General features: G+C 41.0%; 1 protein-coding gene across 1 annotated transcript in view; it reads left to right on the forward strand.

Moving 5' to 3' along the window:
- The window catches only part of SLC17A8 (solute carrier family 17 member 8), a 29488-nt gene extending 3399 nt beyond the window's left edge, over positions 1-26089 (forward strand). Inside the window, exons 2-12 of the mRNA XM_009493369.2 lie at positions 3987-4239; positions 7066-7184; positions 12913-13027; positions 13495-13582; positions 16417-16503; positions 17421-17560; positions 19149-19298; positions 22087-22219; positions 23492-23602; positions 25004-25131; positions 25751-26089. Coding sequence (XP_009491644.2) covers positions 3987-4239; positions 7066-7184; positions 12913-13027; positions 13495-13582; positions 16417-16503; positions 17421-17560; positions 19149-19298; positions 22087-22219; positions 23492-23602; positions 25004-25131; positions 25751-26089 — 1663 coding nt within the window. The remainder of the gene's footprint in view (positions 1-3986; positions 4240-7065; positions 7185-12912; positions 13028-13494; positions 13583-16416; positions 16504-17420; positions 17561-19148; positions 19299-22086; positions 22220-23491; positions 23603-25003; positions 25132-25750) is intronic.
- The last annotated feature ends 1003 nt before the right edge of the window (positions 26090-27092 follow it).

A 27092-nucleotide genomic window follows, 5' to 3' on the forward strand; every position in this document is an offset into this window, starting at 1 on the left:
GTGCTTACTTTTGAGCCATGCCATGAGTTTCACACAAATACCATGCAGAAACCAACTGGAGAGGTCCTATGCACTGAACAACTTAATAGCATTTGCCTGTCTGTACTGGGATTTTGTACCAATGCATCAGCTGCAGGAATTGGTGTGGAGAATTATCACCTGGGCAAATCCCCGGAGAGTAAATGAGATCTCAGAAGACTCTATCTGCTTTTGGATAAATGATATTTTTCGATAGTCAGTGTGTAGGTTTCTGAAGCTATGCCAGGGTCATCAATAATTGTTGCATGTGATGACTGATGCTGGATTTGTAGGTATGAGGTTTGAACATTGTGTATGATTGTGCTGCAGCTGTCTGTGAAAGACAGTGGTATCTGGTAAAAGTCATTCTAGAATCTGTTCTAACATGTGGCAAGTATTAACATTTGCCTGTTATTGTAGAATCTGTGTTTTCAATCAAATGAAAGAAATGGTACGATTCTAGTCTACCTACTTTATCATTTGAAGAAATAACTAATTTCTATGCTAAAATCCCATAAATACAGGTCAGTGAATGTATATGTGTTCTAGGGATTTTATTTATTACTGATAGGAATTTTTGAAATTTCTTTCATTCTTCCAAAATTCTGTATATGCCAGAGTAAAGTAATTCAATAAAGAAGAGGAATTTTGCATACAGTTATTATGACACTTGGGCACAGAACATGGATGCAGTTATCTTCAAATAGCTTAGCTCTTCCTACTTGCCAAGTGTTGTATGTTTGCTGAAAAAAGGAAGCAGATTGATGTAAGGACTGAACAGTTCCCATGCAGCAAAATGCTCTGATGCATTAGTCAGATAATTAGAGGAGAGCCCTGGCTCTGAAGCAGTTTTCTTCTAAATCATTGGTGTACAAGTGAAAATTTTCAGCGATGCCACCAAAATATATGGATCAATTGGAAGATATATTTCTCAACTTTTCATGGACTTGCCATACCTTCATTATATACCTGTTCAATTAAAAAAGGCCAAAAAGCTAAGTCAAACACTGGCTTTGTGAATGTCTGCACTGCTAATGCTTCATCCCAGCTCCATTTTTGGACTGCTATTGCAAAATAGTTTTCTCTGAGACAAATCTGCTACAGAGGGGTTAAATTAAGCTTTGGTGGTATGAAGAATACTGTATGAATTTGGGGTCAAGGATCAGTCCTCAACCTGCTTTTATTAATGAGTAGTTGAATAAAATAGCAAAACAACTAATTTCTCCACAGAGGCAATGCTGGCCCATAGTGCTAGTCCTGGCTCACCACTTGTAACAGTGAATTTGGAGCAGAAGGATGGTTTCATTCCTGTGTGAATCGACAGCCAGCTGAAAATGTCCAGAGAGGAATAGAGGTTTTGGCTTTGCGTGATGTGTCTAATCTTTGTCAGCTTCCCAAAATAATGCACCAATTAAAGTCTAATATCTCTCTAATAAATGGAGAGCCTGGTAAAGGTATAAAAAATTGAGGAATTGTGCTTTGATTTAATTCAATCAGTATCTTAGATTATGTTAGAGGAAAACAATTAAATTACTTCTTTTGGTTTGTTAGTAACTCTTTTGAGTTGACAACAATTCTAAATTATTCAATTATCTTTTCACTTCCTGAGGTCTTTATTTCTGATATTTCATTCAGTTTACACCTACCTATATATAGAGCATGGAATATATGGTGTCTTCTTTTTAAAGTGCCTGACTGCATTACTCCCTGTACTCTCATTTCACTAATAAATGCTGTTTCCCTGCCAGTGAATCATAAGATCTCAATCACCTTCAATAACACCACAGTAATATCACATTTCCTGTGTTACCTTGCTTTAATGCAAAGTCTTCCCTCCAGCCTGACAATGAGCTAATGATCTAACTTTGCAGTTAGCACTGCTTTGAGCAAGGAGTTAAACCACATAACCCCTGGAGCTCCCTTCTGGCCAAACCCACTCTGATTCTAGTGTTTCTTGGAAATGTGAAGTGATGGACTGTACATGCTTTTTTTCCTTGTTGCTTAGAATAAGGCTGGAGTAACAGTTTGATCATACGGTGTAAAAAGGAGTCATAGAGTAAATGATGCACCAGTTAGCCTGTAGCCATAAAGCTTAGAAATGCTGAGATTTTTCAGTGAAATTTCATATTGGAAACTGAAATTTCATATGGCACCCTAAGAAGCCATACTTACCACCTATATTTGCAATACCTTTAGTATAGAGTACTATCTGTTAGATTATGGGGATTTACAGGAACTGGAGAAAGCTGTGATTAAACCAACACTGTTCTCCAAAAAAACCCCAGCCAGCTACTGTGTAGGTTGGCCAGGTGTAGCCCGTCCATATATGCTCTGGCAACATTTCTTTATAGCTGATTTTTATATGGAAAACCAAAGTGCATTAGATTTCAAACACATTCAGCCAGATGCGTGAAAGAGGGAAATAAGTTGCTCCTTATCAGAAAAGACCAAATGAAATCATTTCATCATCTTATATCGCAAGCTGGGCTTCCTTTAGATTAAGTAACTGTTCATATTTTCACAGTACTGAGGGTAACTCCATGGCAGAGACAAAAGGAGCTGTGTCCTGAGCTCACTGCTCCAGAGCAGTGCCAAAACTGAATGTAATTACATTTGTAATGTAACTGCTGATCGAGGCCATCCTTTAGCAAACACTTAACCTTAAGCTCGCAGGTAGCATTCAGTGGGCTAGTCATGTATTCACAGCTAACCATGTGCTTAAGCATTTCAGCATGTCAGAAAAACCATATTCTGCATTTATAACAAAGGCATTGGAAGGTAATGTTAGGAAAGGAAGTATTTAACCATGTTCAGTTCTTTCTGACCTCACCTTTTCTACCAGAGACATTACCTCATCCTACAGCACAGGATGTTAATAACTCCAATCAGACTGGGAGACCAAATTAATTTTTAATTGCACTATCATGTAATTCCAGATAACATGGAAGTGCCATTTTGTTTAATATGAATCTCTCAACTGGGTTGCTTCTAGGAAAAGGAAAGGCTGGATATGCAAAGCTGGAGGACCTGCCCTCCTGTGTCAGCTGGTAGCTGGTGGGCAGCCTCTTGCTGGCTGAAGCGGCTGGGCACCATTTGCCCCTATCCCAAGTAAATGGGAGATCCCGCATCCCTGGCTCCTTCCCTCCCAGTTCCTCCCAACCGCACTGCACTTGCCACACCAAATTTCATGCAGGCAAAGCCCCTTTCAGCCTCTGCTGCTGAGGAGTGGTGAATCAAGAGCCCAGAAAGTCCCTGTCTTCCTTCAGATCTCATTTAATATTAAGTATTTTAAACAAAAGTTCAACATGTTCAACAATAGGAGTTGTGGGGGTTCACTTTGCAGTGACCTAAGTCCTTGTGGTGAGAGGAGAATGTTTCCTGTTGGGACACGTGGCTTCAAATCCCTTCAGGCAGAGAACGTCTGGGCCTGGCTCTTTTACATCTTAAGTAGGTGCCAGAGCCTCTTCTCCTCTTCAGTATAGCTCTGATTTTTGTCTCACAAGTGAAAACAAATTCATAGGGAGTTTTCGGCTGAGCAAAACCCTGCTTTGTACTGTATTTGCCCTTTTCTTACAACCTACTGCCAGCTCTGCTTAGTGGATCTAAATAGAAATAATGATGAATGTCTTCATATGTATATTTTCCTAACTATCTGCAGAATTTATCACAACAGAGCTCAGTTTAGCTCTCATAATTATGCTCATGAATAGCCTGTGAACATTTTTCCAGCTAGCTGTCCAGCTAGGTGGCTTGGATCTACAAACTTGAGAGGTCATTCATGAAAAAGTGCAGGCTATGCCAACCTTTCAAAGCCTGCCCAGCATTAACTCATCACGCAACCAAGAGACAAATGTCTCACAAGGAAATGATTTAGCAGCTGACTGGAGCATGTAACTACCCATCTACATTTCACCAAATTTTACCCAAACAGTAAGGCATTTTCATTTTCTCTTTCTTCATCTGTTTAGGAGAATTGATGGCACCAACGTAGAGGAGGATCACATTGAGCTGACGGAAGAGGGGCGGCCCGTGCAGGCAGGCACCCGCAAGCTGGCACCGTTTGACTGCTACTGCTGCGGGCTGCCCAAGCGCTACATCATTGCCATAATGAGTGGTCTGGGCTTTTGCATCTCCTTCGGAATTAGGTGCAACCTGGGTGTTGCCATCGTGGAAATGGTGAACAATAACACTGTTTATGTTAATGGAAAACCAGAGCTGCAGGTGAGAAAACATCTTCCTTTCACTGTTCTGAGCAGACCCCATTGCAAAATCATTGAAGTGCCACGTATCAAATATCAGAGACATGTGAATCTGGATTCACATAGATGTGTAAGTGCTTAATTCCTATTTAGGTCTCTAAGTCACATTAAAAATCTGTAAGATCTGAGGATTTGCAATGTCATAGAGGATGTAAGTAACAGAAACAAGAACTGAATTGACTTGCATGTCTATCAGGTCCCTGATCTTTCAGTCGTAGACAGATTTTGTTGTGGTGGCAGAAGCTTTTACTATTTACTATCTCTCAAGGAAGTGTGCTCTGATGCTGCTACAGAAGGAATGATTTATTGCTGTATGTAACACTGCACTCACTCTGTTCATATCAGTAGATGACTTTCAAGACCTTAAAGTAGTCACTGGCAATAAGGCAAACAGGTTTTTACAGGTTATTGACAATGTGGATTGCTGTCTAGAGGAGTTCAGAGCTAGGTGCTAAGCTATTTTCAAATTTGCAGCAGATGCCTACAAACCTTTAACGATGCACCCAAGGAACTGCAGGTTCAATGCATATCTTAGTTTCCCCAGTCCTGCCTTGGTACCTAGCTGTGATATCATAAGTCCCTTTATGGACTTTATGAACATGAACCTCATTTACATTTGCTCTACTTGTTGACTTATTTTTAGATACTGTCATAGCAAATATTCACAGGAATATTGACTCTTACCTGAGGATTCCCCATGTACTGAGGTCTAGGAGGAAAGCCACTACAGAAGGACAAAGTATCATCAGACCGTCTTAGGGAACACAGGCTCCCTCCAGCCCATGGATACCCATCATTTGTCAGCACATTCCCTAAAACAAAACACGTCTCTCAGAGAGGCAGGTGTCTTCTATAGTGTTGCTAGAGATGAATGAAAAGCTGTGTAATTATTCATCATCTTTTTTCCCAAGTGTTTTAACTTTTGGTACAAGAAAATTGCAGAATGTGTCTCCAGTAAATTTCCAAAGTTAAAAGTGTTTCTAATCAGACTCAATAAACCCTAGAAATATATACCAAAGTGAATGAAGAGTTTCCCAGTTCTTCCTCATCCACTGATCAACTTCCTTATCCTCTGATCAACTCCTGCAGCTTAGGCTTGCTGCTGAATTTGTATTTATTTGGTCTAATTCCTGCTCCCTGGGGTCCCACTATGACTTTCTGGTTCTATACTTCACCCTGCAGCAAAAGAAAGGACATGCCTGCATAGGCTGGGAAACTCAGAAGAGGTAGTTTGAGGAAATTCAAACAAATTCATCTCACAAATCTCAAATTATTCTGTTTGGGCATGAGCACCTCCTGATACAGGAACATTTTGCATGGTGTTTCTGTCTTCAGAAATTAACACTACCTAGAAACTAAGCTGGAAATCACTAAGAAAATAAGGTATTTAAAACAGAAATGTAACTCAGCACAGGAAAGTGGGTCTCTTGTCAGAATGCATACTGATGGGGAGGGAAACCCTTTATCCCTCTGTAAACATGCCTGGCTAATTAATGCCATCTTTCTCCCTGTAGGTCAAATGAGGAGCTGTTTTTCAGTGTGCTTGTTTGGGGAAAAAACCCCAACCTACTTCTTCTTTTTACACACAGAAAGTAATACAGAAAAAAAGGAGGTGTTCAGGTTTATCACTCTAGTTTTCATTTTTCTGTAGTGTTTTAGTGACAATTTTAATTCAGAATCTAGAAGACATCTGTGCTTCTTCCTCATATGATGCTTAGCCACCTTTCCCCACCATGTGATTAGCATAAAAACGATCATGAAGCAAAACATCATGGTTACTCTTTGCTCCAAAAGAGCTCTTCTGAACTGAGGGTTCAAGGAGGAAAAGTTGACACTGAGCTTACATTAGTGTGATTATACTGAGCCAGGCCCTGTCTTATCTCCCAGAATGGAGGGCAGGAAGGGGACCTTGGATCCACCTTTCCTTTCTTCACTTCCTCTATGTTTTGCCCTGGGCTTTGGCTATCCCGCATCTGAACAAAGTATTTCAAACAGGGTTATCAGAGAACACGAATGTCCTTATTCAGGAAGAACCTTAAGAAGACTGAAACTTCTTGGTATCCAAGGATGAGGTGGTTAAAGCATTTCTCTTGGCTGCAGACATTTTTGGCTAGGAAGCATCTATGACTAGCCTGTGGTTGGCCTTCTGTATCCAAATCCAGCCCTATGACTGGCATCACTTTTATTAAAAGATAAACTAGTCAGCTACCTAGCATTACCTAGTTTTATTTCCAGATTGCCTTGTCTTCAGCTGTTACTCCCGCCCCCTGACATGTCACCACCCCTGCTTTCCTGCTCCCATGCCACTTAATGCAGATGGTGAGTGGTCAGAATTTGGCCCTGACAAAGAGAACCATGGATAATACAGGACCATTCTGACCAGGTAGATCAACCCAAAGGACCTGAGCAACCTTGATAATCCTGGCGAAATGGGTATGTCTATTGAAAGGCAGCAGATCCCTGTAACAACATTGAGCACGTTTCAGGACTAAGCAGCCCAGGGGGCAGTGACAAGTGGCAAAGATGAAGCTCCACCATTAGCTGCCCTCTGGCTGACACCTTTCCCCCCTCCTATCCACCTGACTGAAAGCTACGTGCAAAAGCAGTAATCTCACATGGGAATTTGACATCCTTTTGCCTTAACTGCGGGGAATTCAAGCTCAGCAACACCAGCATAAAGAGACTGCTTTGGTTTGGAGCATGAGTGACTTCTGTGTGACTTCCAAATAGTGGTCATCTTACAATAACTATGCTTCATCTTACAGCATTTTTTCCGTTTCCTTTACAGAAAGCCCAATTCAACTGGGATCCAGAGACAGTGGGACTCATTCATGGCTCTTTTTTCTGGGGTTACATTGTGACACAAATTCCGGGAGGGTTCATTTCAAACAAATTGGCTGCTAACAGGTAAGAAAACAATAATTAAAAGGATTAAGCTTTATGGCCTGATGACTGTTTTACACTGTTTAAATGATGCTTACCAAAATAGTGAATTAATGTGTTTCAGGAATACATATCTGAAACTGAGCATGCAGTATTTCATCTATAACCAAAAATGGGACTAGATTTCCATTATAGGTATATGGCTGATTCTCCCAATTTATCTTGTTAATCTCAAATATTTGCACATTTCTTCTTCAAACAATGATGTTTTCTGGAGAGTGTTAGGAAAATCACACGTAATGCTTCAGACAATGATTGTAGCATTTGCCTTTCAGAAGTTGCCTTAGCACTTTTTAGCTCAACTTAACACCGAATAAAACATTTCCAACAAAATTTGACTTTTCTCCTTTAAAAATTCCCTACGGACTGAAGCTGGGCATGTAGGAGTTGCAGAACTATTTATGTTCTGAAGACACAAATCCGTCCTCACACTCATGGATATCCTTGCCATGGTTGGAAACAGTACTGACTGTCTGTAATTAGGATTGCCTAGAACTTCTAATAGAGCCTCATGATTTCTGCTTGGTGAACTCTGAGCATCTATACAGATTTCTTCTATGCTCATTGTGTTTGTGGGCTGTTTTTTTTTAATTCAACTGCTTTTGAAAATGAAAGTACGAAAAGTAGCTAATTTTGCCAAAGCTAACTTTGGTTTTGGTCTTTACTTCAAGAAGCCTTCAGAACTTGGAATATGATCACAACAGAGAGAGGGAGATTGTCTAAAGACAGCTGGTTGTGAATGAGTTCATGAGATGTACATGTTAAGGGAGTTTGGGATCTACAGATAAAAAAGATGGTTGGTACTCATTTCATTCTCCGCAAACAAGATGTGACTTATCTACAAACACTTGCAGAATTAGAAAAGGTTTTTAAGACTGGTTATATATTGTTTTGCCCCAAATCAAAGTACTTTGCTCTCTGCATTCTGCAAAGAGCTATAAGGGTTACAAGACTGCCTAGGAGTTCTTCCCACCCACATGCCCTTATGGAAATGGCACTAGGACAAAACCATCCAACAGAATTGCCCCAAAGTTCAGTCCCAACTCCCCTCTGTCCATAACTATAAGTTACTCAGAGTTCAGTTTGCACTGCTGCTTCAACACTGCTAGCATCCTCAATTATTAATTTCTCTACTGCACAAAAGTGCCTAAGCAGAGTATTTTTCCATCTGCTGAATAAGCCAAACAAATTAGCTAAGCTTAATAATTTCCCCAGCCTTTTTAGTCTTGCCACCAGCTTTTGCAGCAGAAGGGCCCCAAAACACAGCTGTGCACACTGTTGCCTGAATAATTCAGCATATTTTTCATTTGGCTTTTGTTTCTTTGATTTTCTTGCAAACAGTAAAAATCAACAATGTTTACGTATTCTGTCAGCTGACTACTTCCTTAGGTATGATCTTAAAGGTCTTTTCCAACCTAAACGAATCTATGATTCTATGTGTTGTGCTTATGCACAGAAAGTTGTATTTCTGTCCCCATGAGACTTTCACACTCAGTCTAATACTATAATACAACATAAAATTGTGGATTTGACTATCATAACTGGGTTTAGGAGTAGAATCTGCTGAGGAGCAACAATATCCCAAAGGCTGGGCTCAAAGAGAATTTCTGTTTGTAGTAATAGGATTCACAGGTCTGGCTAACACCATGTTTTTTCTTTATTCCTTGTTTATCCAACCAATTTCAGCTGGGTAGATTCACCACTGTTGCTGCATTTCTGTTTCAAAGGGGTTACTTGGTAAGACATGGGGCAGGAATCCAGGAGATCTGGGGCCAGTCTGTGAACCCACCCCCCTAGAAAGACAAATGTTTTCTTTTGTTCCAGCTGCACTCTGGCAATGAAATGTATTATTCTATCCTATAACTGATATTATAGATTTAGATACAGACTCTTGTCACCTGTTTAAATCCCGCTCAGCACTGTGCAACCTTGAACATACATGGATGCCCACACCCCAGGCACTTCTCTAATGCAAATTGTTATCTGTAATAATGAGGGATTCAGATTGCTCTCAGAACACATAGAAATATTGAGTGCTTTATGGTTTTGCACCAAAACCATCTAACACCATGTAATTTGCTTTATACATTCATCCAAATTTGTGTAGGTCTGCATTCCACCAAAAAGTTCATGAACCGTTTAGTGACAATGTCCCTTTAACTTGCTGCTTATCCTCAAACATGCATCCAAATGTAGTTTTACCATTATTTGGTGGTGACAAGGATATGTGAAATATAAGGCACCTCCTGATATCAGTTTTCAGTAACAGCACCCTGCTGGGCAGAGGAGTCCGTCGCTGAAGAAGTCTGCTTGGATCCCATGGCAGCTGGCTGGGGATAACAGCAATGAGAAGAGAAGAATATGCAAATGAATTGAACAGAACTGGAATATATTCAGTCATGGTGGGGACCAAAGTCTTTGGGATGAATGGCAGTGAACTGCCGGAAAGATGCTGGCTCTTTGCAGAAACACTACTAGCCCTCTGAAATAGTAGCAGAAGAGTGACTGGTTCTAACTCATTATAAATGATGCATCTACAACCTAGGCACATTAAGAGTTGGTGCTAAATGAAGTAGCAGAGATTGGAAACTCAGTCTTCAGAGCTAGCTGTCTGGATAATTAAAAACGTTCTATTTCTTATGGCTTATTCTTTCATGTGCTTATTAATTAACATAATTTGCTGTAGTTCCCTGAGACTGTCAATAGCATTACAATAACCTGATATTTCTATTAGTGGCAAGGAAGCAAGGTGCAAAACTCTTTTCTTCACCAGTCATAATAGAGAGCTGAGTAATACTTATTTCTCAGCTAAATGTTTACTTGGCTTTGAAAGCAGTCTCCTGAATGTCAAGATATGATCATAGGCTTTGTATTCCAGTTCAGATTTTCAGACCGCTTTCTATATAAATCCATTCCTTTGTCACTTCCCTCTGCCAGCCTACCCATCCTCTTTGCTTTTGTGTTCATCTGTTGAGTGCTTTCTTGTTATTCAGATTATGAGCTGTCTAGGCACGGACTGTTGTTTCTGTCAATAGGTGTACAGAATTTAGATAAAACAGTGTTCATCTCTGACTGTAGATTCTTTGCGCTATAATACTACCATTAATCCTACTGTGAATAATAAGCCTACATTCAAAAAATGTGGTGACATATATTTCCTGTGAATGTTTTCAAGAAGAGACTCAAATGGAAACAACCGAAATCCTTATTTAAAAAAAAAAAAAAAAAAAAAAAAGAAGAAAAGAATGGCAACAAAAGTTTTTAAATGTTTATAAATATTTTGAAGTGGAGCATGATAAACAGCTATGCATAATAAGAACTGTGTACGTCTTTGGCAGAAAAATCAAAAGGGAGAGAAATATTACTGTTGTCCAAACCATATGATTTGAGATTAAATATCTGTCTAATACCATTCATATAAGGGAATGAAGCTTAATGGGTCTTTTTGAAATGCCACATGCATAACAAGACAATTCAAAACTTGTTATATGTCACTGAATTTGAGTAGTTTGAAAAAGGAACATGAATAATGATGGTCCACAAAGAACAGCATGCTGCTAGCTAGCATCAGTGTAGCTAGGAGTTGAGGGCCTTTAACAAAAGGGACTGCTTTATTCTCAGGATGTCACCTTGAGTCTCAGAGCAAGACAGGGCAGCTTTGTGCTGACCTACCATCTCCTAAGTGCTGTGGTCCCCAGGGCCACCAACCGCTGCAATGAAAGATCTCCCACATAAAGGCAGCCTGCAGGGAGACAGACATGGTTGCTTTGAATTGCAGACAACAAAGATGACAGTAAACTACTGACAATTAGTAGTAATCCGTTCAATTTAAATGGTGTTTAGCAGCTGTGGAGAACTCCTACTGCTGGTTCCAATATTTTTCACTGCTGTAACAGATTCTTAGGGAGGGTCCTCATGTATATCAGCTTCCACAGATGCTGGGGTAATGAACTCTTGATATTTAGAGTGCATGACACAGCTAGTGAACCCCATTCATTGCACAGAAAGGAAATCTGAGGCTTCAGATATATGAAATCTAATCAGTTAAGTACAGCTCTTTCTTACTAATCATAGAATCATAGAATCATTTAGGTTGGAAAAGACCTTTAAGATCATCGAGTCCAACCATAAATGTAACACTGCCAAGACCACCCCTAAACCGTGTCCCTGAGTGCCACATCTACACATCTCCTAAATACCTCCAGGGATGGTGACTCAACTACTTCCCTGGGTAGCCTGTTCCAGTGCTTCAAAACCATTTCAGTGAAGCAATTTTTGCTACTGTCCCATCTAAACCTCCCCTGGAGCAACTTGAGGCTGTTTCCTCTAGTCCTATCACTTGCTACTTGGGAAAAGAGACCGACACCCACCTTGCTCCAACCTCCTTTCAGGTGGTTGTAGAGAGCGATAAGGTCTCCCGGCAGCCTCCTTTTCTCCAGACTAAACACCCCTAGTTCCCTCGGCCGCTCTTCACAGGACTTGTGCTCTAGACCTTTCACCAGCTTCGGCGCTCTTCTTTGGACGTGCTCCAGCACCTCAGTGTCTTTTTTGTAGTGAGGGGCTCAAAACTGAACACAGTAGTTGAGGTGAGGTCTCACTGGTACCAAGTGCAAAGGGACAATCACCTCCCTAGTCCTGCTGGCCACACTGTTTCTGATACAAGCCAGGATGCTGTTGGCCACCTGGGCACACTGCTGGCTCATGTTCAGCCGGCTGTCAACCAACACCCCCAGGTCCTTTTCCACCAGGCAGCTTTCCAGCCACTCTTCCCCAAGCCCATAGTGTTGCATGGGGTTGTTGTCACCCAAGTGCAGGACCTGGCACTTGGCCTTGTTGAATGTCATAGAATGGGCCTCAGCCCATTGATCCAGCCTCTCCAAATCACTCTGTAGAGCCTTCCTAATGGCGGTAATTTCAATGGTTGTTCCAACCAGTTGTTCCCAGTCTCTTTCTTGGTTTCCAGTGGTGTTCTCCATGGTGCAGCAGCCTCAGTTTTCAAATGAGCTCCCCAGATGTTCCTTTACATTGCGCACACTCGGCCCCAGGTATATTTAGGGCCTTGACTGACTTGTGCCCAGCTGCAGTAAGTGCTTTTCCCAAGCAGGGTAACAAAATGTTTATATCATGTTTTTCACAGAAGCTGTCTTGTAGAAATGCCCCTTCTATGTTACAGTCACAAAGGATATTTGTAGCTGTTATTTTCAGAAGTGATGTTGAAAAGGAGTTGATCTTAAGCAGCCCTGTTATACATTTTAGCAGCAGCAACTGGAACTAACCAGCACACTCCCATGTTTCGGAGAGGCACTTAAACCAGACTTTACCTGATCTAAGTTAAACCCTACTGATCTAACAGAATTTAAGTACTTCCCAGGACAGGAATCCTTCTCTGTGGTGAGGATTCATATAAACAGCTTATCCTCCAGTACCAACACCCATGTCTATTCCTCTGATACAAACTAAAATCCATCACCTTTGTTTAAGGATGTAAAAAACTTCTGCTCCATTCAGAGAAGAAAACGTATTGACCATATGGGAATTTCCCCCATTTTGCCAGTAAGGGGACTTTATAAGTATTTGGGTTGGTGAGATGGTGGTATGTGAGATTGTCTCTGCGACTGTACCTGAGAACAGTGTTGCTTCTGAAAAGTAGATGATAATTATATTCCCTTGCTTTTGTTACTTTTTTCCATAGGGTATTCGGAGCAGCTATCTTTCTAACATCTACACTGAACATGTTCATCCCTTCTGCAGCAAGAGTGCATTATGGCTGTGTGATGTTTGTAAGGATTCTGCAAGGTCTGGTGGAGGTAGGAGCACTCACCATTTTGGTCCTTTCATACATCATTAGCTTTTGGGGATTTGGTCTAAAAATTGTAAGATCTCTTGGTCAGGTTTTCTGACCAGTCTACATTTTTACTTGCTTATATTTAGGATGACAATTTTTTAAACATACCAATTTATATTTTTAAGTTTACTAAAATGGAAATAGAAAGTTTAGGTTTCTGGTGCTGCAGGTCGAGCTATTTTAGTTTCCTTGTGCCATCCCTGCATGTACTAAACAGCATTTTCACCCCAGAACACATTACCATTTAAGTGATCATCCAAATTAATTTGACCTCTTCATAACCAAACAAGAGAGCTCTTCCAGGCTTACCTAACCTTTCCTACATCATTACACAGTGACAAACAGCTAGACAGGTTGTACAGTATCAGCAACTGCTTGAAGTAGGAATGCAATAAGAGCAAATCACATGATGTGTGAAATGTCTGCCAGGGTGTCACCTACCCAGCCTGCCATGGGATGTGGAGTAAGTGGGCTCCTCCATTGGAAAGAAGCAGGTTGGCCACCACATCGTTCTGTGGTAAGTTGATAGGCTTACATGGTTTACGTAAGTACATAGTCTTATTAGACATATTTTATTCATTTAATGATTTAAAAAAGAAATGCAAACCCTCTGTCCTTTGCTGTACCTGCCCACGTACCCATTCACATCATACTGCGAGCTTAGGATCCTGAGATTCTTTTTGTTTAATATGTCACCATTTTATCGTTTAAAGCTAACCCTCAGAATGACTCTCATAGTAAACTAAAATGGGTCTAGAGGTGTCACATGGGAGAAATCACACCTTTTGGATTTTTCTTTTGCTCCACCTTTAGGGATTTCATGTATTATATGTATTGAATTGACTCTCCTAATCAAGCATGCACTTAAAAAAAATATTTTAAAAGGACTTCAGTACTTTAGGCTGGCTGCTCAATATACTACAGTGGAGGTGATGTATCTTGTTGCTACTGGCTGTTCTGCTTTACTCTGTTTTGAGTTATGATTAGGCTTGTATTTTGCTCTCTTCTCTGGGTCCCTTTCCAATGCTGACAGCTGGCCTTCTGGAAGATGGCTTGTGGGAAATTTCAGAAGACTTTGGGGAGAGGAACCCAGTGGAAAGATGGGAGAAATCAAACTGTCTCATTCCCTTTGGAATGTTTCTAGCCTCTGGCAAGAGCCTTAAACCTTGTTATGAAGCAGGGACCAGGAAAAATACTAAGGTTTTATACCTTGTTCTTCAAGGAAGATACCCTTTTCACTTACAGCCACAACAATGAAAAGAAAAAAACAAAAGGGTTTTCTACTTTTAATTCCATCCTGTGGGTAGCAGTTTTTGAAAAGAGGTGCCACAGGTCACTCTGTGCTACCATAGTTTCTTGCCAGAAAAGAGTACTGTGAGCGTCACCTCTGTCTGGCCCTTTCCCAGATCTAGTTTGAGCTGTCACTCACACACTCTCCTACACCTCATACACTGTCCTACCTAACATCTTCACCTTCTTCGCGTAACCCTGCAATCTTCAATTGTCTACTAATTCCAGCGAAAACTGGGTATTAGTATCTCCTTACCAGCTCCAGGTTGGATTTGGGTAGATCACTAAATATAAGGAAGATAAGGCATAATCCAAATGTACTTTCTCTGCTTTTGTACCCTAAAAGGTCCAGATATGCAGAGTGCAGAGCAGAAATGGTTCTACTGTAATTTCAAATGTGCTGTGTTGGCAGTGAAGGAAAAGGCCCTGCTTGTTAATTCACTCTGTCATTTCCCACCCTCTAAGACACCCTCATCATCTCTATTTGCTGTGTCCCTTCCCATTTGTAACAGGGTAATTGGAATCATGAGTAGATGTCTAAAAATACTGAAGAAAAATCAGAAACAGTAGGACTTTGAACAGTAAGCAGCTGGGAAAGGTGGAAGACAAAACAATAAAAATAAATGCATGTGGTGGAGTAAAGCCAGCTGAAGATGAATGTCTGAGAGAGAATATTCAATAGAAAATGTAAAAGTCACAGGAAAAAACAGTCTGTCCATCAGCAGTGGAACTGAAAGGCTAGGGAAAAGACAGCACTAAAATACAGGATAAAGGGTAAAAGGAGGAGTGAAACAAGAGAAAAAAAAAGCAGCTTTTCATATTATGTGAATTTTATTTTTACTGCAGATGACTCCAGGATTTAGTGATTATTTAGGTGTTTCCATTTTCTGTAGAAGAGAAGACCAAAAAATGAGCCTCTTCACCCTCAATGCTCTCTCCTTGAAATCCTAGCACTGGGTAGAGACAGATCCATCCTGTAGCTCAGCACCCATTTTAGTGGCTACAGATCACCGATTCTTGCACTTGAAAGGTGCACAGGAACAGCGGAAAAATTAGGAAACTCCATGTTAACCAGATTCCTGGTTTATCTGACTGTATTCTTGTCTGGGGCTTTGCTATTGCTGTAGGAAAAATGAATTACACAGAGATGAGGGAGAAGGGTCACTGTGAATCATTGCAGAGAAGTATTTGCTAATGAGTAGAGCATTAACAAATGTTCATTAACAAAGTATGTAATACTCTCAAAACCACAAGTATCTAATTTCTTAGAATAATTCAAAGCAACACTTCTTGCATGTGTAGCCAATGGCACTGTCTTGCACTGAAACCAAGTGTCCAGATTGCATGAATTTTCCCTAGGGTCTTCATGGAAATTCCTTTCCAAGCACTCATCTCTTTCTACAAGCCACTTGGAAATATATTTCACCAGTATTATATATTTCCCAATCAGAAAACTTGGCATAAACCACTTTTTTAATCCTTTTTTCCCCTGTCAACTTTTGTCTATTTATTCCAGGTGTTTGTTCATGCCACTGATATGAACTAAACATGGTTAAACAGACTCAGGGTTGGTCTGAACAACTCCCCCACTAGCAGCACTTGTGGGGTCATGCAGCTAGAGCCCCAACAAGAGCCTCCTAACATATCTGCAACCATCAGGATTTCTGGACATCAACACGGCTTCAGAAATTTGGGCCATTAGCTTCTCTGGAGCTCACCTTGTATGCCATGGGGTTAGGTGGGATTCCCCACTTCAGTGCATACAGCTTATGCCTGTGTGGTGGTTTACCATCAGTTTCAGCTTTGTGAATCCCACTTACCTCCAGGGCACAGCCCTTCTAGCTGCACAATGAGACCTGTGATCCCACACCAGTGAGGGTTAGTCCTTCCCACCACCTCAGCCTAAAGTTTTCGGTAGCCATCCCATTCCCCATGTTCACAAGAAATCATAGTGCAAATCAGCCAGAGGAATTCCTTCAGTTCTGCCCCTGTGAGCACCTGCATTGGAGGCTGGGCTCCCTATCATAGCTGACATATTTTCTTCATCCTTTCTCTCCTCAGGGTCTTACGCAGGTGCAGTGGTCGCTATGCCACTAGCAGGTGTGCTGGTACAGTATATAGGATGGTCATCAGTCTTTTATATTTATGGTGAGTTGCTTAACATAAAGGATATCTGCGACTAAACTGGTACTGCCAGCAGTTTTGCTAAACCTGTATAACAAGTATGCATCAAAGTTGTTTTGGTGAATGAAGAGGTTGCAAATGGGTATTCCAATTTATTCCCTACTTATTGCAGCTTCTGAAAGCTTTTATTTTGTAATCATCTTGTAAAATGTTTTAAAATTGTAATGACCAGGCTACAGCCCATGGTCACCCAGTGACATGGTTGGATGCAGGTGCAAAGGTTGCTCTGTAGCACACTTGTGTGATACATGTCCCAGAGCGCACACTATCAGCGAATGCGACAGCATATGCTCCTCATGGGGAGCCAAACGCCTCTGAAACCTTCTGCCCTGAGACACCTGCCCCATGCTGCCCACTGTCGGTAAAAGCAGTGCCACCTTTACAAAGTGGTCCCATCACACGGGTATGGCCTCATGGATGATCTGTGGTGCCTTGTGCTTCCCCTCGTGGTATGTGGCAGAGCTGGCTTAAACCTGGCCTTGCACATCAGCAACCCAGTTAAGATAGGTTTTCTCTGGAGACATAGCACGAACCATAAGATTTACCATCGCAATCTGATTGTGAAGTTCTTTTACACGGATTGCAACCGTGTTATGACCGGTCTGCTTTTTTTACTTCCCCAGGTCCCACATAAAGCTTCACTTCTGCCTTTTCTCTGCCCCAGGCATATCATGTAACACAAGTGACAAAATGCTCAAATGCTTTGCAAGCAGGCGTACAATATACACAGAGTTAGTTATCATATTTTCTTACTTCCCTGGGCATATTTTTTACACAGATTTTGTTTAATTGGCTCTTGAAACAAACTTCAAGGCCTGCAGATACTGATGTGTGGCTTTATTGTTTTTTAAAACTGAGCTTTGCTTTTCCTGCCTCTCCAGGAATGTTTGGGATTGTTTGGTACATGTTCTGGCTGCTTCATGCCTATGAGAGCCCTGCTGCACATCCAACAATAACCAGCGAAGAAAGGATATATATAGAAACAAGCATTGGAGAAGGAGCCAGCGTAGTTAGTGCAAGTGTAAGTAAAAAAGGCTTTTCTGGTTATAATTTGTAAGTGCTTTACACAAGATCAGTGTATGACTGGATGAATACTATTAGCTGCATAAGAGCAGCAGAACGATTTGCTGTTGATGTTTAGGGGCTTTTCCTTTTACGAAAACTACATGATCAAGCTCACGCAGCTGGACAGGACGAGTTCAGCAACAGGCAAAACACATAGTGCTGTTTCAGCTCTCAGTTTATAAGGCCTTCCTAATCTAGGGAGGGGAAGGGACTGGAGAGAGAGGGGGAACCACACACTCTGATCTCCTGCTCTTGAGTAACTATCATGTTTGTTCTAAAAAATATTAATGGAAATAGCTAAATAAGACACTGGCTGCAGATGTTAAATTATCCAGCTGCTTTTTGAGCTCTTATTAAGGATGATTGAAATTCTGAAAGCTTAAAGACAGGGTTTCTGCCCTGCTCACTCTCACAGCAGCTCAGCTCATTGTTTTAAGACTACTCTCCTCTCTCTGAGAGGATCCTGGAAGATCCTGGAAACTTAGAACTAAAACCTATTTTCCCATTGAACTTCTCTCCATTTCCTTAGATAACTCATTTTTGCTAGTGGTGAAAACCAAAGCTATTTCTAGAGAAACTGTTCTTTCTTGGCTTTTACTTTAGAAGATTCTGGAGAAAAATAACTCCGAACTCTTTTCTTGACATGTTTTGTGTAATAGCCTTGCTGAGAGTATAAAGTACCAGACTCTCCTCTTGGGCATGCTCCTGAAGTTTGGCTGAAGTCACTCAGCTCTTGGCTGGAGACACATGCACTTCTTCCATGTCATGGTTTTCACCTTGTTGTACAATGGTTTTACTGCAGAGGACGCTAGTACCACCACCATGTGTTCACACACGACCGCAGCATACGGTTGCCTGCAGAACAAAACTCCCATTTAAAAAAAAAAGGAGAATGTCAATGTATATTGCCATAGTTACATATTTCAGCTTCTGATTTGAATTCTATTATAAGTGAATAGGGTTCTGAAGTGTTTTTTGTTCCTGCTGTATGGAGTATTGAGGCATAAATAGAAACTGGAAATGCCAAAGCAAGTTACAGAAATTAAATCCTCTACTGTAGACTTTTTTTGCTGAAAGAAATGAATTGGATTGAAGCAGGTGGCTGCCTGTTGCTGCGCTATCACATGTTTCTTAGCTTGGATAATCCTTTTTTCACAATCCTTTCAGTGGAACATCTCAAACTGCATTATGCCAAAAAGTGGGGAATGGCACAAGGTTTTCTCTAGTTTTCTTTGACTCCGTTATTGATCCTGTTATCCCAATAGCAGGATTCTGGAAGATCTTGTGTAATTTCAGTAAGTAGAGCAATAATAGTCCAGAAGTCATCTGAAAAATCTTAACTATTCTAAGAAATTTTCTCTACTTTTCTTTTGCCACTAATCCAGGAGATATCTTTCACTTGCATTATAAGTTATTTGCAGTGTAAATTGGATGCAATGTACTGGATAGTGCTGATACTAAAAGATACTGGGCTCTTTATTCTGTCTTCTGCCTATGCAAAAATGCCTTCAACAATGTTTTTAATTTTTTTTTTTTTCCCCTAGAAATTTAGTACTCCCTGGAAGAGATTTTTCACTTCAATGCCAGTTTATGCAATCATTGTGGCAAACTTTTGCAGAAGCTGGACCTTCTATTTGCTCCTTATAAGTCAGCCTGCTTACTTTGAAGAAGTCTTTGGGTTTGCAATAAGCAAGGTAAATGTCTGAGATGAAGCAGTGGCCTTCAGACAACACCTTAGGAGATGCAGAATGCTTGAAGATCCCCAGATCTCTCTGAAGTCATTACAGTAGATTATTTATTCACAGTAGTTGGGATGACATATTTCTGGTGATCTGATAGAAATAAAAGCTTGTTAGCATCAAAATATTAGCAAAAGGAAAGAACTGAAAAGTTGTTTTAAGAATGAGTTGATTAAAAAACCCCATATATCATGAAAACCACAACATAAGTAAATAGTAATGCACATTTTGTTTAGTGTTGGCAGTTTAGCATTACATGCCAGGTAACTTTTATCCTCTTCTTTTTCTTTATTTTATTACTTTTCATTGACAATGAGGGGTCAAATTCTGTATGGATTGATATTCCCTGCCACTGCTACTTCATTAAAACCAGTATTGTTACACTCCCTCTTCAGAGCATGAATAAGGATTTCAGAACATTTGTTCCAGAATTTTTCCCAACATTCCTTTAAAAAACCTACTTGCTATATTGTGAATTATTTTCAAGCAAGTATGATCCTACAAACTGATAACAAACATCATCATTATCTGTGTAGTCTGGGATGACCAGCGTGCCTAGGTTCTGCAATGCTGTCATGGTAGCAACAACACTCTGAATGGCCAAGCACAGCATGGAGATGAAGAACAGGGTTATTAAAACAAAACAGGTTTGTTTATTCTGAATTGCCATTCATAAATGCTAGAGCTGCACCTCTGTGTACCTCACTAGTTGAAAACTAATGTAAAACTGACTCCGTGTCAATGTAAGGAGGTTGCAAATCCTAAAAAGTAAACTCAAACTTCTCAATAAATTACTTCTTCAGACAAAAGCTTCTAGAAGGTGACATGCTGATCACTAAAACTCCACAAAATAGTCTTTTCGCATATCTGGGATAAGTACCAGAGCTAACAGAAACAGTAATAACCCTTTGGCAGAAAACTCACAAAGGGGAAGTCAGACTTGACCAACTTGATAAAATTCTATGATGAAATGACTGGCCTGGTAGAGAAGGGGACAGTGGATATTGTCTGCCTAGACTTCAGTAAGGCCTTTCACACCATCTCCCATAAGATCCTCATAGACAAGCTGTTGATGTATGGGCTGGTTGAGCAGAAGGTGAGGCGGGCTGAAAACTGGCTGAATGGCCGGGTCCAGAGGGTAGTGATCAGTAGCATGAAGTCTAGTTGGAGGCCAGTAAGTAGCAGTGTGCCCCAGGGGTCAATACTGGGTCTGATCCTGTTTGACAACTTCATTAATGATCTGGATGATGGGGCAGAGTGCACCCTCAGCAAGTTTGCAGATGACACGAAATTGGGAGGAGCTGCTGATATGCCAGAGGGTTGTGCTGCCATCCAGAGGGACCTCGACAGGCTGGAGAAATGTGTTGTCAGGAACCTCAGGAAGTTCAACAAGGGGAAGTGCAAAGTCCTGCACCTGGGGAGGAACAAGACCACGCACCAGTACATGCTGGAGGGCCACCCAGCTGGAAAGCAGCTTTGCAGAAAAGGACCTGGGGGTCCTGGTGGACACCAGGTTGAACATAAGCCAGCGATGTGCCCCTGAGGTAAAGAAGGCAAATGGTATCCTGCGCTGCATTAGGCAAAGTATTGCCAGCAGGTAGAGGAAGGTGATCTTTCTCCTCTACACAGCACTGATGTGATATGATACAGGCCATACTTGGAGTACTGTGTCCAGTTCTGGGCTCCCTAGTACAAGAGAGACATGGGCATACTGGAAAGACTCCAATGAAGGTCCTAAAAGATGATTAAGGGACTGGAGCCTCTCCAGTTCCTACGAGAAAAGGCTGAGAGAGCTGGGACTGTTTAGCCTGGAGAAGAGAAGGGTCAGGGGGATCTCATCAATGTAAACAAATACCTGACAGGAGGGTGCAAAGAAGACAGTACCAGGCTCTTCTCAGTAGTGCCCAGTGACAGGACCAGAGGCAATGGGCACATTCTGAAACACAGGAGAGGACATGGACCTGCTGGAGCGGGTCCAGAAGAGGGCCACCAAAATGATCCAAGGGCTGGAGCACCTCTCCTATGAGGACAGGCTGAGAGAGTTGGGGTTGTTCAGCCTGGAGAAGAGAAGGCTGTGAGGAGACCTTATTGCGACCCTCCTGTACTTAAAGGGGGCCTACAGGAAAGATGGGGAGAATCTTTTTAACAAGGCCTGTTGTGACAGGACAAGGAATAATGGATTTAAACTAAAGAAGAATAGATTTAGACTGGATATAAAGAAGAAATTTTTTACAGTGTGGGTGGTGAGGCACTGGAACAGGTTGCCCAGAGAGGTGGTAGAAGCCCCATCCCTGGCAACATTCAAGGTCAGGTTGGATGGGGCTCTGAGCAACCTGATCGAGTTAAAGCTGTCCCGGCTCACTGCAGGGGGGTTGGGCTAGATGACCTCTAATGGTCCCTTCCAACTCAAAGCATTCTATGACTCTATGATTCTATGATCTGAACATCAGGAAACACTTTTTTACTCTGAGGATGACTGAGTACTTGCACAGGTTGCCAAGAGATGTTGTGGAGTCTCTATCCCAAGGTCACTCCGTCCTAAGGTCACCCAGGTCTTGGTTGCAGGTTCTGTTGGAGGAAAGGTCTGCAATCCTCCCACACAAGGATCCAGGATAAAAATGTGTCCAATGGGGGGAGGGGGGAGGGAGGGTGGAGAGATGAAGAAAAGGTATGGTTCCTATTCTCTTCCCTCTAAATCCTGAGGGAGGACACCAGCAGTAAGCACTCATTTGTCTAATTGCAGGTTGGCCTTTTGTCGGCAGTTCCTCACATGGTCATGACAATCATCGTACCCATTGGAGGGCAGCTAGCTGACTTCTTACGGAGCAGAAAGATTTTAACCACTACCACTGTAAGGAAGGTCATGAATTGCGGAGGTACTATCGGATTCTGAAAATACGATATTTTAATTGCGTGCTGCAGTTGATGCAAATATCATAGTTTGCTCCATGTTTAATTGTAACAAGAGACAAATTACTCTAGATTGCATTTGCAGCTGGTTAATCTGAAGCAAGCTGATGTTAGATGTCCTCATGGTATAAATCCATACTCATACGAGTAGGCTTTTAAAGGAGGCAAGAAGCCTGGTTAATAATTAAAAGGGCAACAGGGACTGGCCAGTGTGATCAAATAGGCCTCATCCTGCAAACTTGAACAGGCAAAGGTAACCATGTACTGTGGTGCTGGAGGGATCCTTTACCAGTGGATACAGCCTTGCAATAACTGGCCATGTTCCCATGTGCTACTTCCAGCCCAACCCGCTGGCAAGTTTAGGCTGGAAGGGTTGGGTAAAAAAACCAAGACGGCAGACAGACAGACTCATTTTTACTCAGCACAAAATAATTTGTTTCCAGTTCAGTCACTGAACTGAAAAATCAATAACATCTACATGTAGGGAAGATACTAAATTAGAGCAAAAATTTCAAGCCAGATAGCCTATGGAGTCACTCTCCTCTGCCAGTTCCTGGCTTACATTATTTATGGACTGCACAGGCTGCCTGAAATAGAGATGCCTGCAGTCAGAGATGCCATGCAGCTTGGCTACGCATCTTCACAAAGGATTCTCAAAGTCACTGTGTTTTCAGGGCATGTTTTCAGTGTCATTCAAAAAAAAAACCAAACCCAGAAAGATTGTAATGTTACATACTAGAAAATGTTAATTTACAGTAATGGCAGAGACTGGAAGTTCCCTGTGATACTCAGGGCTGTCCTATTGTGTTGGTGGCACACTTGTCTGAAAAATGCTCTTTTGCTCCATTTGCCAAGAACATCTCAAATCACTACAACCATGAGAAATTGAAGGCAAGAAGTATTTTTCTCCTTTCCATACCACATTTGTGTGTTTGTGAATTTTTCAGTGCTTTGCATAGAGTCACTTTCTCATTGTTTCCCTGTACTGTTCAGTGAGTTAATGTCACCAATTACTTGGGTCATTTACACAGCAATGAGGAGAAAAAAGTATATTCTCAAACAATAAATATTAAAATATTTCTGTGAATCCACAAAGCTGCCAAGTATGTTCAAGAAGAGCTGTAAGATATGAAAGAATTTTGTCTCATTTTAAGTTGCTATTCTGGCTAGACCTTACTAGTATGTCTGTGACCAATAGTAATTCAAACGTAATTTATTACCATGTGTTTCATTTGAAGGCTTTGGGATGGAAGCAACCTTGCTTTTGGTGGTTGGTTATTCTCATACAAAAGGTGTGGCTATTTCATTTCTGGTGTTAGCAGTAGGCTTCAGTGGCTTTGCAATTTCAGGTAAGAATTAATCTTATTGGTTTTACTGTTAGTGATAAAAGTGATGTTATTATCCTCACTGTTGTTACTGTCATCAGTTCTATTATTCTGTTTGCTGTTAATGTGGCTGCTTATTGGGTAATCCCTATTTCTTCCTGTATCAGAAATATTTTACTTCAGTATCTATGAAACGTATTGCACATAGGACATGAAGCTTTGAAAGAACCTGCTCTTTATTGATTCCAGTTTACATCAGCTTTGTGCTGTTATTTTCTAATATACTTTTACAGTGTCAGCCAACTTTTCTTCTTGCATAAACAGTATCCCTAAAAGGAGAGAGAGAAAATTACTCTGGAATGAATAGTTGTAGTCAAAGGCTATCAGTTGCAACCCCGCTCCCAGACCTAGCTGCCAGTTTCTGCTTTCTAGGTCAGTCCTCTCTCTGTTGTGTCCTATAACCAGCCCTTCTCCAGAATAGCTGCTTCTAACACTTTCATGGGTCTCACCAGTCTCAGACTGACTTTTGTAGCTCCACCAGAACCATTGTTATTAAAAAAACCCTTTTGTTATGAAGATGGAAGGCCATCAGCTAGCAGACTGCCAAGAAGATGGTCCTATTGAGCAAAATCAACCAGCAAAGTAATTGCTGGTCTTCAGTTGTTTCAGGGTTATGCAGACAAGAAGTAGTTTTGCTACTCAGTTATGAGGCACTTGCATAGCAGGCCATTTCTATCAATCAATTTTTATTGCAGGATTTTCCCAGTACTCAAATTTTTACTGTATTTAATCCCATGGACTTGGAATTCATCATCCTTTCTTGTGATCATCCATAGCTCATATGTCTAATTTTCATCACCTAAAGCACGATAATTATCTGAGCTGATTTTTCCTATTTGTTTTTATTTCTTAATAAAATATGTACCCAGAAGATAGGCTACAGTAAGGGTAATTATTTTTCCTACTGGTTTATATTCTGTTTTTTTTTTATCATGTTGTTAAACTGCTACTTAAAATACTAGAAAACATGTATTAAAAACCAGTACTACCACCTAAATAAAAAGATATCAGACATTTGACAAACATGAGGCATTCATTGCTTAATTAAAAATGTTTGCTGAGTGCATTGTTTCAGTATGAGAAGATGGGAAGAACAGATACTTTAAACGAGGTCAAAACAAACTGTATTTTCTATACAACATGAATACCATACGTGGGGAAAAAAGAGGTTTTTGAAAAAGAATAGAGAGTTGCAACGTATCTTCCATCTTTATCACCAAGAAAATACTACTTTTCTTTCTCATATATATGGTAATGGAGTTTCCTGCCTTTTTCAGGCTTCTTCAGCCAGAACAGCTGTAGAAAGCGCTGTTGGCCTGGTAGCACAAAGATGGATAGTTGACCGTTGTCTCTCATTTGTTGTAGGATTCAATGTGAACCATTTGGACATAGCCCCACGTTATGCCAGCATTCTGATGGGGATCTCCAACGGCGTGGGGACGCTGTCGGGCATGGTGTGCCCACTCATTGTTGGTGCAATGACGAAACATAAGGTAACATTTCTCCATGTTTTCTAGGAAAAGGATTAGGTAATGCAACAAAAGTTAAGACATTTTGAAGCTTCCTGGGAACTCCATTTCATCATCGACCTCTGCAGCTGTTTTCTGTTGTTGTTTGTTTTAAACATTCACTTTTACAATATCACAGGGGCCAGATTCTCAGCTATTGTAAAATAATTATCTGTATAGGGATATATTATTTGGTACCACCTGAGGCTGGGTCTCTGCAATATCTCCATACTACTGGGTAATGCTTATAGGACTTGGGAAACTCCTCTACAACGCATCCCTGGTAGGGTTCCTAAGCAGCCACTGATCTACAGTAAGATTAACTTAGTTGTTGGAGAAATCCCTGCATTTCTAACTCCATGAATATTTCACATGCAAGAGAGAAACTTAAGTGTGAAAAAAAAAAATCCCATGTTTTCTTTTATTAGCCATTGTTATGAAAAAAAAAATCTTCACAGTGACTCTCATAAATTGTTCTATCTGTAACATCAGGAATCAAACAGTGATCACAGTCATTGTGCAATATGTGCTAATCTATGGTCTAATTCAGAGAGTAATATTTCTTTTTACTGCAAGCTTACTGAGACCTGCACCATTCTTTCAGACCCGAGAAGAATGGCAAAATGTCTTTCTGATTGCTGCCCTGGTACATTACAGTGGAGTGATATTCTACGCTATTTTTGCTTCTGGGGAGAAGCAGGAATGGGCTGACCCTGAAAACCTCAATGAAGAGAAATGTTGCATAATTGATCAGGATGAACTAGCTGAAGAAACAGAGATGAATAATGAAACTTTTGTAAGTCCAAAGAAAATGTATGGTGCTACCAGTCAAAACAGTGAAGTACAGAGAAGGGAATGGAGAAAGCAAAAGCAAATAACTCAAGACTTGGAAGAACAGACTTCTAACCATTATGAAAATGGAACATTTCAAGATTTGTCATAATACTTGAAATTGTAAGGTTTGTATAGCAGCTACTCACATCCCCCCTTCTGCCTAGCTGCCCCAAATCACCTGGTATCCATATTTATTTTCTTATTCAATCATGTATCATCTGGCCATGTGGCCACCATACAAGGGGTGGTAGTTCCCTTCTAATAGTATGGAAGAGGGCTAACACCAATGGGACTGGGAGAAGTGATACTAAATCCTTGCTCAGCCATCGTATCCCCTTGGGAGGAGGTCCTGCACCCGTTAGGAGATGACCAGCCCTGGCAGGGCTCCTGCTTGATGCAAGCCTATGACTCCTATGACCAAGGAGTGCCCTCGTCTTCTGACCTGAACAGAGAAAGGACAAGGTCGTATCAGATGGTGGGTCCGCAGTGATATTTGTAATTACTGGGACTCCAGCGGCATGAAAATCTGCCCTGAGTGGCCCTGCTTTGCCTTTTTAGGATTCCTGTAGGTTGGCATTTGAGCCGCTTAACCCATGTCAAACTGCAAGCTCACACTGAAAGAAAAGCAGTTTTATGGCAGCAGGCTGTAATTAATTACTAACCATCACCCAACAACAGGAAGAGGAACATATAGCAGTGATGGCACAGTATGGCTGCAACAGTTCCTTCAAACTGATTGACAGTCTGCTTTATATGCATGAAGAGCATAGCCCATAGAGCCTGGATAAGGCAATAAAATGGATACTTGTGATATTTTTCCCCCTCCAAAGAGTTTGTGCTGGCATGAAATAATTTTGGATACAAAATCATTGTTAGTGATGCAATATTGTTAATCCTTATGAAAGGAAATTTTAGTCCTGTTGGGATTAGGTTTCTCACTCAATTCATTATTGTGAAGTAACTTAAATATATTTTTCTAGTATTACACTGATAGAGTTCTGGCCTCAATCCCAACAGTCCTCATTTAGGTGAATAAGCTTACTTACATGAGCAAAGTCTTTAGTTCTGGATCTGTAACTTTTCAATGCCTCAGTCTTGCTGTTGCTACAAAT

Source organism: Pelecanus crispus, chromosome 1 (genome assembly GCF_030463565.1).
Source record: "Pelecanus crispus isolate bPelCri1 chromosome 1, bPelCri1.pri, whole genome shotgun sequence".
Classification (NCBI taxonomy): domain Eukaryota; kingdom Metazoa; phylum Chordata; class Aves; order Pelecaniformes; family Pelecanidae; genus Pelecanus; species Pelecanus crispus.